At 40.5% G+C, this 15,045-nt stretch overlaps 1 protein-coding gene across 3 annotated transcripts in view; it reads right to left on the bottom strand.

The window, feature by feature from the left end:
• The window catches only part of LOC147113551 (cytoplasmic polyadenylation element-binding protein 3-like), a 63,496-nt gene that overhangs the window by 18,159 nt on the left and 30,292 nt on the right, over positions 1 to 15,045 (bottom strand). For all 3 annotated transcript variants that reach the window (XM_085994772.1, XM_085994771.1, XM_085994773.1), the window contains exon 4: positions 12,001 to 12,060. In XM_085994772.1, the coding sequence (XP_085850898.1) occupies positions 12,001 to 12,060 (60 nt within the window). The remainder of the gene's footprint in view (positions 1 to 12,000; positions 12,061 to 15,045) is intronic.

Raw genomic sequence — 15,045 nt, forward strand, 5'->3', positions numbered from 1 at the left:
AAGGATAACGACGAGTCGAAGATAATAGTGCTGGACTGGCAAAAGGCAAAGTTTGGTAAGGTACAAGGGGACCTTCCCAAATTAGACAGGTAGAAAAGTTAGCAAGCAGGTCCATAGCTCAGCAGTGGAAATCTTCAAATATGAAATTCATAGAGTACAAAATAAATATATTCCTATAAAGGCAAAGGGGGGGGGGGGGATATCAAAGTATAGAGTTCTGTGGATAACAGTAAAATTACACTAAAGCTTAAAAGGGAGGCATGAGATAAAATTATGACTAACAATACTAGAAATAATGAGGAATGTAGAAAGTACAGTAGGGAGGTGAAAAGCAGATTATATGGTTTAAAAAGGAATATGAAAAAAGACCGACAGATAATAAAAGGAAATAGTATGCACTTTATAGGCATGTAAAATAAAGGGAAGATAGGACCATACAAGGCTGAAGGAGAAAGTCTAATTGTGGAGGATGAAGGCATGTTGGAGATATTAAATGAATATTTTGCATTTGTTTTTACAAATGGTGGATCCTTTTCTGTTCTTGGATTGAACCTAACTATGTTGTGTTCATTATTCCCCAATTGTCCTACTCTCATCAGTTATTTGCCCCACTTCATTTCCCAGAATGAGAGGAGGATATGGAGTAATTGATGGAGACAACTGTAGAAAATGAATTGGTTCTGAAAAAATTGCAGTAGATGTCATTGGGCCCTGATGGCATGTGTCCTAGGTTACTGAAAGAAGTTAGAGATGAGATAGAAGAGGGTCTGGGTACAATTTACAAATCCTTAGATATGAAAATTGTGCCATGGGACTGAAGAGTAGCCATTGTAACAACCTTGTTGAAGAAGGGAGAGAAGGATAACCTAAACCAGGTAACTATAGAACAGTTAGAGTAACATCAGTTATGGGCAAAATCAGAGTCTAAAACTAAAATCAGTAAGCATTTAGAAATGCATGGGTTAATCAGGGACAAGCAGCATTGATTAAAGGCAAGTCATGTTTGACACTTCACAGAATCACAGAAACCCCACAGTGCAGATAGAGGCCATTTCGGCCCATCGAGCCTGCACCGACACATATCCCACCCGATCCCCGTAACCCCTACACCAACACATATCCCACCCTATCCCCGTAACCCCACGTATTTAATCCCCCTAACACTAAGGGTCAATTTATCATAGCCAATCAACCTAACCTGCACATCTTTGGACTGTGGGAGGAAACCGGAGCACCCGGAGGAAACCCACGCAAACACGGGGAGAATGTGCAAACTCCACACAGACAGTCGCCCGAGGCCGGATTCGAACCCGGGTCCCTGGCGCTGTGAGGCAACAGTGCTAACCACTATGCCACCGTGCTGCCCACTTCTTAATAATTTGAGCAAGAGACCAATTGGATAGGTTAAGGGGAAGCAGTAGGATATAATGTATACAGATTTTCAAGTCATTTTTATTTTTATTTGTTCATGGGATGTGGGCATCGCTGGCAAGGCCAGCATTTATTGCCCATCCCTAGTTGCCCTAGAGAAGGTGGTGGTGAGCCATCTTCTTGAACCGCTGCAGTCCGTGTGGTGGAGGTACTCCCACAGTGCTGTTAGAGAGGGAGTTCCAGGATTTTGACCCGGCGACGATGAAGGAACGGCGATACATTTCCAAGTCAGGATGGTGTGTGACTTGGAGGGGAACTTGGAGGTGGTGGTGTTCCCATGCGCCTGCTGCCCTTGTCCTTCTAGGTGGTAGAGGTCGTGGGTTTGGGAGGTGCTGGCAAAGAAGCCTTGGCGAGTTGCTGCGGTGCATCTTGTAGATGGTACACACTGCAGCCACAGCACGCCGGTGGTGGAGGGAATGAATGTTTAGGGCGGTGGATGGTGGGCCAATCAAGCGGGCTGCTTTGTCTTGGATGGTGTCGAGCTTCTTGAGTGGACCTGCACTCATCCAGGCAAGTGGAAAGTATTCCATCACACTCCTGACTTCTGCCTTGTAGATGGTGGAAAGGCTTTGGGGAGTCGGGAGGAGACACTCGCCGTAGAGTACCCAGCCTCTGACCTGCTCTTGTTGCCATAGTATTTATGTGGCTGGTCCAGTTAAGTTTCTGGCCAATGGCGACCCCCAGGATATTGATGGCGAGGGATTTGCCAATAGTAATGCCATTGAAAGTCAAGGGGCAGTGGTTAGACGCTCGCTTGTTGGAGATAGTCAATGCCTGGCACTTTTGTGGCAGGAATGTTACCTGCCACTCATCAGCCCAAGCCTGAATGGTCATCCAGGTCTTGCTGCATGTGGGCATGGACTGCTTCATTATCTGAGGAGTTGCGAATGGCAGTGAACATTATGCAGTGATCAGCGAACATCCCCACTTCTGACCTTATGATGGAGGGAAGGTCATTGATGAAGCAGTTGAAGATGGTTGGGCTTAGGGCACTGCCCTGAGGAACTCCTGCAGCAATGTCCTGCAGCTGTGATGATTGACCTCCAACCACCACACCCATCTTCCTTTGTGCTAGGTATGACTCCAGCCAGTGGAGAGTTCCCCCCCCGCCCACCCTCCCCAATTCCCATTGACTTCAGTTTTACTCGGGCTCCTTGATGCCACACTCGGTCAAATGCTGCCTTGATGTCAAGGGCAGTCACTCTCACCTCACCTCCGGAATTTTGCTCTTTTGTCCATGTTTGGACCAAGGCTATAATGAGGTCTGGAGCCGCATCGTCCTGGCAGAAGCATCAGTGAGCAGGTTATTGGTGATTAAGTGCTGCTTGACAGCACTGTCTACAACACCTTTCATCACTTTGCTGATGATTGAGAGTAGACTGATAGGGCGGGAATTGGCCGGATTGGATTTGTCCTGCTTTTTGTGGACAGGACATACCTGGGCAGTTTTCCACATTGTCGGATAGATGCCAGTGTTGTAGCTGTATTGGAACAGCTTGGCTAAAGGCGCACTAGTTCTGGAGCACAAGTCTTCAGCACGACAGCTAGGATGTTGTCGGGGCCCATAGCCTTTGTATTCAGTGCACTCAGCCGTTTCTTGACATCACATGGAGTGAATCAAATTGGCTGAAGACTGGCTTCTGTGATGGTGGGGACTTCAGGAGTAGGCCAATATGGATCATCCACTCGGCACTTCTGGTTGCAAACGCTTCAGCTTTGTCTTTTGCACTCACATGCTGGGCTCCACCATCATTGAGGATGGGGATATTCATGGAGCCTCCTCCTCCCGTTAGTTGCTTAATGGTCCACCACCATTCACGACTGGATGTGGCAGGACTGCAGAGCTTTGATCTGATCCGTTGATTGTGGAATCACTTAGCTCTGTCTATAGCATGCCGCTTCTGTTTTTTAGCTGAAAGGTATGATTCTGTGAGCATGACTACGTCAGGTTGTTGCTTGACTAGTCTGTGGGACAGCTCTCCCAATTTAGGCACAGGTCCCCAGATGTTGGTGAGGAGGACCTTGCAGAGTCGACTGGGCTGGGTTTGCCATTGTCGTGGCCGTAGCCGGTGTCATTTGAGAGGGTGCTTCACAAGAGGCTTGCGAGAAAAATTGAGCATATGGTACAAGAGGAAATGTCGCAGCTGGATAGAAAGTTACTTGACAGACAGGAAACAAAGTTATGCTAAATGGGCGTTGCTTGAACTGGAAAAGGATTGGAAGTGGCATACTGCTGGGGTCAGTGCTGGGTCCATTAATTTGCTGATGACACAAAAGTAGCAAGTTGGCAAACAGTGAGAGGAAATTTAGTGCGCATAAGTGTGAGGAAATGCATTTTGGGGAAAACAAATAAAGAACAATACTAAAAATAATGAGGAATATAAAAAGTGTAGAAGGGAAGTAAAATTCTGTTGCAGGGTGTCGGTGATTCAGGGGACACCTCAGGGTTCGAATATATAATTCCCTCAAAGTGCAGGTAGGTAAAGCCATAAAAAAGGGCAATAGGATTTTGAGTTTTATGAATAGAGACATAGAGGATAAGAGTAAAGAAGTAATGATAAATTTATACAAAACAGTGGTCAGGCCACATTTGCAGTTTTTACAGGTTCTATGTGCAGTTTTGGGGACCCCATTACAAAAATGACATTAAAGTTTCAGAGAGCACACAGTATAGATTCACCAGGATGTTGCCAAGAATGGGTGAATGTACAGGGGGATGCTGTGGGGAGAAGGTACCACTACACCTACTTTATACAAGAACAGACTATGTACAAAATACATGGTAGGAATGTGTAACATACAGTTAAGAGGTTTGTATAGCCGTAAGTGCTCGTGCTTCACGACAGCAAATTCAAAGCCAAAACAAGAGACCGCATATGTCTAATTCACCAAGATGCATATACTGCATCAACAAACTGTCAAAACAAGCTTACAAAAGATTAACAGACTGAAATGGCATTTAGATTAGAGAGCAAAATGGAAATGGATAACACAACAGAATACATACTAGGGATTAGTATTTAATGAAGAACAATTCTTCAAGCATTCCAGTTATTCCACAAGCAAAGTTATAGTGGGTACACAACTCAGCCCTGGGATAAATGCAACATATGGGAGGCATTTCTAGCCACAAATGTCTACAGCCAACCACAGAACCATAGATGTTTACAGAATAAAAGGAGCCCATTCAGTCCATGGTGTCTGTGCTGCCTCTTTGCAATACTAAACTAATCTCGCTGTCCATACCACTCTGTGGCAAAGCATTCAGTGCTTCAACAATCCTCTGCATACATTTTTTCCCCTAACTTCTCCCCTTACTCTGTGATAACTTTAAATTGATGACCCCTTGTCATGGACTCTCCAACATGAGGAAATAGATTTTCCCTATTTAGTCTAACAAAACCCTAAATTTTTTTTAAATAAATTAAATCTCCTCTTAGCCTTCTCTGCTCCAATAGAAATTGCCCACAGTATCTGAAATTTCTCCTTATAATTATTACTTCCCATCCTTGGTATCATCATGGTGAATCTAAACTGTATATCCTCTATAGCTTCAATATTTATTCTATAATGGACACAAAACTTTACTGTGGCCTCAGCACTGATTTGTGCAAATGTATCATTGCTACTTTATTCTTGTACTCTATGCCCCTATTTATAAAACCCTAAAAGCTACTTGCACTTCAGGGAATTATGTATTTAAACTCCTAGGTTCATGACACCCTTCTGCATCTTTCCATTGAGTATATATTCCTATTCCATGTTTTTCCTCCTAAGATGCATTACTTCACACTTCACATTAAATTACATCTGTCACCCGTCTGTCCATTCTGCAAATCTGTCTATCTTTTGAAGTCCTCCTCAGTTTGCCAAACCTCCTATTTTTGTGTTGTCAGCAAATTTTGACACTTGATACTCATCCCACTAAAGCCCATACATCTCTCTTCAAAAGAGATTCTAGATATCAAGCACCAGAAAGGTTTATTAAAAATCAGGATTCTAATTTATTTAAAAATGTATATGCAAAACAGAAGAGTATCTACAGAAGCTGTTCATAATGAAATTTACAGACTGCAGCATAAATACTAGCATGGACCAGAGGGCCAAATGGCCAGTTTCTGTGCTGTGCATTCTATGTAAACTGGCAAAGCTTTACCTGTAGCATATTAATAAATTGGGGCTGAGTAAATAGTTGCTTATATAGTGCCAGTAATCTGCACATAAGTGAAGGTCTTTGTATAAATGTGTTTGTATAAATATATAATGATGCCAATGTATAATCATTGATTCCTGGGTTAGGATTTTATACTTTTCATCCTTTACTTCTCAGGCTTATTGATTGCATAAGTAGTAAGTGGACTTTTATCTCCAAAGAAAGGTATTTGTTCCAAGAAAGCTGAGGACTAGGGAAGAAACTGGACATTGCACCTGCTAATACATTTCGGTGGGAATGCAGGCAAACTTTCCACTGGCATAGCACAAAGATAACTAGCCATAGCAAATTAAATAACAAGTTAACACTTACCTTTTCAGGCAGCGAGAGCGTAATTTAGTCCAAGGATCAAATATGGGTCATTTCTGTTCTGCTTGGCTCAATGCCACACTACCATGGCAGGGGGTGGGGGCAGAAGAGGTCGGAAACCACCACGGTTTTTTAATTTGTTTTGTAGACAGCCCTTTTCATTAACTGAATGGTGACTGGGAGTATAGTTTTGTTCATTGCTGTATGTATTATTTGTATTCTACTGAAAATTCTTAACCTTTAATTTTCTAAATAAAATGTAATTGTTTTGTTTAAAAACCTTGCTAATCTCCAATTGTTTTAAAAGGTCATTTGAAAGCCTAAAGAAATTGAAGGATACTATCATCAGCAGTCTATAATCCAACCTGGCAAAAACTAACTCATTAATGAGAAGTTGCTGAATTATTTACAATTCATTCCTTCTTCATTACTTATGATTCAAGGATCACATGTATAAAGACATTCAATTCCCTGCTTTATCTACGGGAGTAATTTTTTTTGTCTGAAAAGGCTCTTTACGTTGTATTTCAGAGCTTTTCAGTTCTCTGGATATCAGCCAACACTTTGTTTTAGGGCTCAGTATTACCGTAGTCTCCAAAATTGCAAACCCTTCCAAAAACCTCAACACAGGTCAGAGATAACTCGTGACTTCCAAATTAAGAAAGCTAGAACATGGTTGCAGCTCACTGTTACATCAAATGCAATAAGTGACACTACCCACAGTATTGACGATTACAAAACCAATAAACTCCACAATCTAAGGACTGTCTTATCAATGCAGCAAATATTACACAGACTGAGAAATGGCAGCTCACCTTAGACAAATTTGGTCTTCCTCATTCTTTGAAAGTTCAACCTTCATATACAAATAACTTATCATTCAAAATATTGATATTTTGAGGCTTTGGAAAGGGTGCAGAGGTGGACCACTGGACTAATCCCAGTCTAAAGCATCTTAGTTATCAAGATAGGCTAAAAGAGTTGGGACTCCATACCTTAGAGAAGCATAGACTTAGATGGGATCTGATTGAGGTTTATAAGATAATGAAAGGAATTGATTGTGTTCCAGCTGACCTGTTTCATTGAAATAAACTGTTAGGCAGGACCAGGGGTCACAAATTTAAGTTGTAGAAGGCTAGATTCTAGGTTAGATGTCAGGAGGTGGTTCTTTTCCCCCCAGAGATTAGTGGACCTCTGGAACAGGCTGCCGTCTCGTGTGATGGACACGGACTCGCTGAATTGCTTCAAGCGAGAGCTGGACCTGTTTCTGGGTGGGCTGGAGATCACCTCCTACAGAAGGTAGGTACTGCAGGGAATTCAGGGCCAGAGTGATCTCCTGAACTAGTTTCGATTGCCTAGATGGGTCAGAGGGTAATTCCCCAGATTTTTTCCCCCAAATTGACCTGGATGTTTTTACCAGTTTTTTTTTGCCTCTCCCAGGAGGTCACATGGTTTTGGGTGGAGTGGAATGTATATGTTGTGATACACAAGGTATCGCAATGGTGTGGGACAGGCTCGATGGACCAGATGTCTTTATCTTTCCGTCATTGTTCATATGTTCGTAAAACTACAAAGGGGAAAATGGAGGGGAGCAAAAGAAAAGCAAAGCAAATGGACAGACAGAGAGAGAGAGAGCGCGAATACGAGAGCGAGCATGTGCACACTAGAGAGACAGACACACACACACCCCAATAACTAGGCCTTTAAGAGTCAGCCACAATACAAGGGATCGTGACTATCATGCAGTCTCCTATTATTAGACTATATACAAGTACTGCCTTCTGGGTGTATACTTCAGTTTATCTGAAAGGAGTTAATAGCAACAGAAGAACACATTCATACAAATGAAGTCAAAACATTCATAAGGAATGCATAAGATTACAAAAAGTCTAGAAAACAACTGAGTGGCGTATGGGGAACATGAAGTATTCAACCCTTAGGAGGAAGGTTGTACCCGCAGGTAGGTAGGTAATCCAACAGACTTCATTTGTTCAACTTCCAGATACAAAGGCAGAACAAGAAAAAGTAATTTTCTTCCATCTTAAGGTCACAGGCAGTATGGAACAGCAGAGCCAAAATGTTCATCTTAGGCTATTAAAGATGACAATAATACTTCACAATAGCTAACATATTACTCCATCCAAATCGTTGCAAATGGTGTCAGGAGAAACCTGTTGTATATTGGCCATTGATATAGCCACAGTATAAATAGAATCAGCCTTAACAGTTCCCCACTCTCTCGTGAATTGCTAGCTGAAATACATTCTATAATCTATTTAGCCAGAGACAGTTTAAAAAAAAAAGTTTATCTGTCTTTTTATCAAAATTTTAAAATGTTTAGATTGGCAAATGTTGGTTCTAGCCACATAGAATATGATGCATTAATGTGATGATTCCTTTCAAGGATGTGCTGTGGGACACAAGGCTCAGCGCTGCAATGTTCTGTAGCAAACAAAACTCAATTTTAAGCACAAATTTCAGATTTGGGATACAAGTGTGATATCTGGTAAACTAAATATGCTTATGTGGCTGGATCTAGTCTCTGCTCAAGCTATTCTACGTGGCTGAGGAATTGAGCAAAAAAGATAGGTTTTATCAGCACAAAAATCATAGCAGCATGACTTCAAGACAGACAAGTTAGCAGCAAAATCTTCATTACTTGAGCGTTGTCTGGCCAGATTCTCGCTGACATCTTGTGAATATAAAGCTGAGCTAGCCATATTACTTAGAGCTCTAGACTATGTGTGCGCTAAAATGCGAATGTGCACATGTTCCGTAAATATGGATATCTAATACAGCAGTGTCACAAGGATGACCCTGTTCAGTCTATTTGTCTGAACATCACCACTTTCTCTCATATTCTGCAATAAGAGAGATGCCTCTGGAAACAATATCAGAGAAGGTTTAATTGGAGTGGCCTCATGAAGAGACCCGATTCTGGCACCATGAGTAAGGTTTCCTGATTGCAACTGAATGTTGCTTCTCTCAATTTTGGAAGGAAAATGTATTTAAGCTGCTTCATCCTGAAGTGAAGTAATCTGAACGTGTGGGAGGCTATGCCCAAATTTGTTTGACACCTTACAAATGGCTGGATTTGCTAGGCATTTTCTCAACTCGATGAATCCCAACTTTCCAAATAAGCTCAGAATTTCCTGGACCAAGAAATGTCATATCTTCAGGAGTGCTGATAAGCCAATCTTGTAGTTATGTGTAGATGTATAAATGTCAGAGTCAGAGAAAGGCTGATGACAACAGTGACAACTTGCTTTTACATAGTGCCATTAATGTAGAAAAACATCCCAAGGTACTTCACAGAGGCATAATCAGACAAAAATGGACACGGAGCCAGAGAAGGGATTATTAGAGGAGGGGTTGCGGGGAGGGGGGGGGAGGTGACCAGAAACCTGGTCAAAGAGGTGGATTTTGAGGAGGTCCTTAAAGGAAGAGAGGGAGGTGGAGAAGCAGAGGGGTTTAAGGAGAGAATTTCAGAGCATGGGGACTATGATGGCTAAAGTCACAGCCACCAATGGTGGGGCAAAGGGATCATTGGGAGAATAACATGATGAGCAAGGACTTTAAGACTGATTCCTAGCATGAGGCCAAATGGGTGGACCCTATTGATGCATTACTTGAGGCTCATCATGGAAGCAGCATATTCTGTGGGCACCCGACGTCCCGATATTGAAGTGTAGGATTTTTGCGAGTGCCAGACTTCAAGGAACATAATCTGAATGATCACTGGAAGTGTTACTACTTTAAGATATCTCAAGAAGGAATTCCATAGACAGGGATGCAAAATGGGTTGAAAGCTTCCCCTTCTTTGTCTGGATCAAATGATTTTGTTATGATTACCTTTGGAACTGTCCAGAGAGAATTAGTCTCTTGAAACTTATGCATCTCTGTGAAGCAAAAGAAGTAGCCTTCACAAACAGTTTCTCTCACTCAACTATCCATTCACCAATAAAGCGTGATAAGCCCCACTGACCCTTGTAAAGGACTATTTTTCTTTCTGGGCTGTTGCAGTCAACCCTATTGCATTCTTTTGGAACAAAAGATGAAAAGTCCTATGCCTTAAAAAGAAATCAATTTCCATCAGAAAGGAAGTAGAATGGATGTCTAAATACAAAATAAGCAGCCTTTGGAGCCACACCAGAAATTGCCATTGGAGATTTTAATTCAAGTTTCTCGACATGGTTTCTAACTATTCTTTCAATAGATTCACTTTCTGAAGAAAGTGAGGTTCTAGTGAAATAATCTGTAGGACAAAGGGGAAACTGAAATTCTTAACCAGGTTAAGAATGAAGCAAAATTCTGAGTTAAATGGAATTAAATTTTCTTAAGTGTTCTGAATGAGCACCAATATTGGTAAAAGGAAAACCTGAGAAATTGGCAAGGTCCATCCAGCCCAGCAACAGTCTTCACTAGGATATTCAAAGGCATTCTAGAGTTCAGACAGCAATTAAGCAAAATGCAATTTAGTAGCCAGGGACTGAGAAGAGATCACCTCTACCACCCCTCCCTTAGCCTCATTGCCATCCCAAAAAAAATCAGGTTTAGCTGTTTCAGTTTCACATAAATCACTGACCCAGGCTAACCAAATGAGTTTATGGATCATAGAAAGAGTAGCAGATGTCCTGATGGGAACCTTAATCAGTGCTTGGAGTACATGCTGCCGTGACTAGGAACTGCACAGGTTCTGCCACAAACAAACCTAAACCCCTCGAGGTCAGGAAGAGGTTTGAAACTTTTTTTAAAAAATGATCTCCCCAGAGAATGATTCACCCGTTTGTGGGACTGATATCGATCAGAATTACTGTTGGCCCAGGTTGGCTCTCAGCCTTTCACAGAATAAAAGCTAGTTAATCAGGACTGGTACGATGGCTGATGCAGCATTGATTGCAGTATTATCAGTCATGGATGGTGCTCATAGTCACTAAAACTAGTCTCGGTTTGGTGTTTCTGCTGGGGAGATTGCATTGACTGATATTAATTAATTTTAGTGACCTTTGCTCTGTTGTGAGTAGTACCAGGAAAACAAGAGCCCTACGATTTCATACTCCTATGATCCCTGGAGGACCTTGAGCCAGGACATGGCTTGGCCAGTGCTGTTTCTTAGAGTAGTTGACTGACGTGATAAAAAACATTAAACTTTAAACATAAAATAAAGTGTGATCTGACACCACAAGGAAACAATGTTTTTTTAAGTTCAAAACTCATTGCATCAAAACTTCACAAATAACACCTTGAAAGGTCAAAAGAAAAACACACCCAAGAGGGCCCAAATCAAATGTGGAAGGTCTGGTTAATAATGATTTTGTATAGTCTTTTCTGATGTTTTAATAAAAATTCCACCAATTCATGAGAAAAAGAGCAAGTATGCTTCCATAATAAAGAATACATACATATACACACTGCCTGTGATGAAGACCACTGCAAGACTTACAGCAATGGTCGTCAAGAGTCTTGATTCAACACCTCCCCCAGCCACCAGCCTTGCTTTGGATGCCAAACTATTTATTTGCATAAGGAGGTTGAAGGTAACAAAAATTCTTGTTCAAAAAACAAGGGAGTGGTGTAGGCTATTAATCAACAAAACTATAGACTTATAGGTGAAACATAGCAGATTAATATACCCACAGAGTTTAAGAGCCTACCAGTCACAAGGTCCTTACAAGACCAGAGTAAATTCTGCGTCTTATTCATATCCACAATATACAGTACTGTATTCTTCAACTGAGATCAACTGGACATATAACTCAGAACAGCATGTTGCATTTACTCCATATCAAAGTTAATCTCAGGTAATTTTGAGTTAAACCAGCTCAATTTATCACCTGTCACATGATGCAACAATTGCACAAGTTAACATAAATCCATGGGCTAAATACTACAGCAGCTACCTTTGCATACAGTGAATAAAAACTCACAGTGCTAAGATTGTCTTGTTTTAAACCTACAAGTAAAGTTAAGTGGAAACTGCTGCATGTTCCAAATCAGGGAAATCTTTTCAAACACAAGCAATTATTACATGAAAGAACAGTACTTACTATTATTTAGTGCCACAAGGTTATCTGTTCCTGGGTGTGGGAAATTAAGGCCCAAACGTCCTGTAAAATAAAATGGCTACTGAAAAAATTGCTAGTGCATTTCTGACAGTTTTTTTTTTCAAACTAAGTAACTTAAACCACCATAGGTCGCACTACCAAAAAAGGTTAATCCAAGTCTATAAGAAAAATGCATCAATTATCCTGAAGCACATTATACAACGTAATTGCTACATTTAGCCTAAATTGAAAAAGGTAGTTAATGTCAGTTACGACACAAGAAAAACCACACTTCCCTCTCTCCATTAAATCTATACCATCATAATCCAATTACCTGCCCTAAAAAAACTACTTAACTGTAACTCACCATTAAGATTATTGTTTTTACAAATTGAATGTAACTAGGATGAGACGAGGCATTATTTTAAATTATATACCGTAACACCAATATATTAAAAACTTTAGACAAAATATTTCTTTCTACAGAATGTGTCACTTAATTTAGGATACAAAATATTGAACATTCATCCAATAGCTGATTTTTTTTCATCATAACTAACCAGAATTGCCAAAAACCCTAAAAACTCAAAATCCCAAAGATGCCTCCAGCAACTAAGAAGCCAAAAAAAAAAACTAGAATGTCAGAAAGAAGTAAACACAACAAACATCATAACTTTCAACAGTGAATCATTTACAAAAAGATCAGTTAACAATCTACTGCAATGGGAGACAGAAGCAGTTTTTGAACTGCACTCATTAGGGAAATGTTTTATATGTTTTTAGATAGTTTAAGTATGATGTAAAATTAAGATTCAGATAACTGTAGCTGAAACAGTTCCCTTGTTTCTGTCACAGGAGTGGCCAACTGTCCAAAGATATCCTGTTTCAATGAGAGGTGGCCAAACTTTATCAGTGTCACTGCCTACATACAAACTGGTTAGGTGAAGGTGTGCTTGGTAATTTTTTTTAAACTACAAGAGTGTGGGAAGTAGATAAAATGTATTATATTTCATGGATAAACCATCAAGAGTGCTTTGTTCTAAAGAGAATCAGTTTGTGCATTGTTTAACAGCATTGATATACAGTATGCGAGAAATAGAAGATGTAGTTTTAATAGTTAAGTGTTAAAAGCTAATGACAAGATTACTGTTTACACCTTATCTACTTAAGCATTATAAATGATTAATATCTCAATTGCCCGACCACTGAAAATAATTTGTTTGATTATCAAAAGAGCCTGCTTTAACGGAACTGAGGAGCAGCACTATAGTCCCCTGTTCTTTTCTTTGAACTGCTACCATACAAGACAGCTAACAGTGCTCCATGAAGTCATCTCCTATGTAACATTCTACAAGAGATTTAAATGCAACTAATAAGCAGTGCAAAGGTTTTGAGTACTCTTCTTGAAGAGTATTGTGTAAGTCAACTAATGTCGTACGAAGCTCTTGCTGCGCATTTCTGCTTCTGTGTATTATCTAACTTGTAAATAAATCTGATTATTAGTGTTAACCTGAAGGCAATGGTCTGACAGCATGCTATTTGCTGACTTTTGGAGTAGGCAAGAGAATATGGCAGGCATCCCATGTGGTCTCCAGTACATTATACTATAATTGGGAACATCTGGTACACAACCCCACTCATGGCACACAGCAGCATGCAGTTTTTCAGTTCACAGGACAGTCAGTCCATTTACAGAAACTGCTTCTCTGCCACTAGGTAAAAGTATTGGAAGAAAGCCTGAAGCCCAATAATGTTTAACTTTAAAATCATAAGTAGGTATTAATGAATCAACAAGCATCAGCAGGTGCAAATCCTGCTTGCACAATAGATTAAAACCTAAGTGGGTCGGTGTTCAGTGGGCCAATTTAACAACAGAAATATAATGCTTGATGACAAGACACTTAAAGTTTTGTTAAAGTTTAGTTAAAACATAGCAGGCATTTTAAATTATTGATCGTATTAAAAAAGTTACAAAGATCACTCAACCCTCGCTCATTTTGGTTTGAAAACATAAGCTATTTTATGGATCTCACATAGCTTAATAGATTTGTGGTCTAAATCACCAATTTTTAAAATTATAATATTGTCCTATTCCCCCATATTGGCAGTGCAGAGACAAAGACCTGATTTAACCTTTGGCTGGCACCGCGATCAAACCCTACTGAATTCCATTAGAAGTAGGGTGCCCACCAAACCTTGATGGTTTTCATGCTTACAGTTTGCCATGTGTACACACTGGAGATTCCAACTGCATGGACTAAATCTCACAAATCTGCTAATACAAAGTGACTTGTAAAACCTCAGCAGGAAATGGGATTGCTCTCCAAAGCACTCTGAGCAAATTAGTGAAGGCAATATAAAAAAGTCCTTGAAAGATCTTACAAAACTCTTATGTAAAACCCATTGGTTTTGTTGTCTAGGGTTTATTGATGCAGGTTTTTTTGTGGGGGGGGGGGGTGTGGAGGGAGGTGAGGTGGGGTAGAAAGAAAGATTTAATGTAATCTGTTTCTTAACTGCACTATGTGTATTTTGTTTGCTTTCCCAGCTGGAATTTCAGTTTTTCTAAAAGGGACAGGCTTACAGCCCAAACTATAATACTACACACATGACCTCAGCTGACTGGATACCAGTCAGTTTTGATTCCATTACAAACATTTGCCAAGTTGCCTTACTTTCCTGCTCCTTACCACTGTCATTTTAAAGTGGATTAGCATGTATGCTGCCAAGTTAATTTTAAAATACAGTGGCTTATTTTTAATTATGCACACTGCCCATAATGTTCAAAAGGTTAGTCTATTAAAGCTATATTTTATGCCATGTTATTTGCATTCAGTCATCCATTCATCCCTCCAGTGCTGGCCTCTGCCCTACTTTCTGGAATTCTCTCCCCAAGTCCCTCTTGCTTCTGCACCTTCAAAAAAAAAAACACTCCTCAAAGCCCATCTTTTTGACCAAGCTTTCACCCATCTCTCCTAACTCTCCCACCATGGCTCAGTATCATTTCCTTTATTTTCCTCTCCCCCTACCTCCACTTGTAAAAAGGTTTGA

Source organism: Somniosus microcephalus, chromosome 8 (genome assembly GCF_052327205.1).
Source record: "Somniosus microcephalus isolate GS21.2 chromosome 8, FLI_Smic_1.0, whole genome shotgun sequence".
Taxonomy (NCBI): Eukaryota; Metazoa; Chordata; class Chondrichthyes; order Squaliformes; family Somniosidae; genus Somniosus; species Somniosus microcephalus.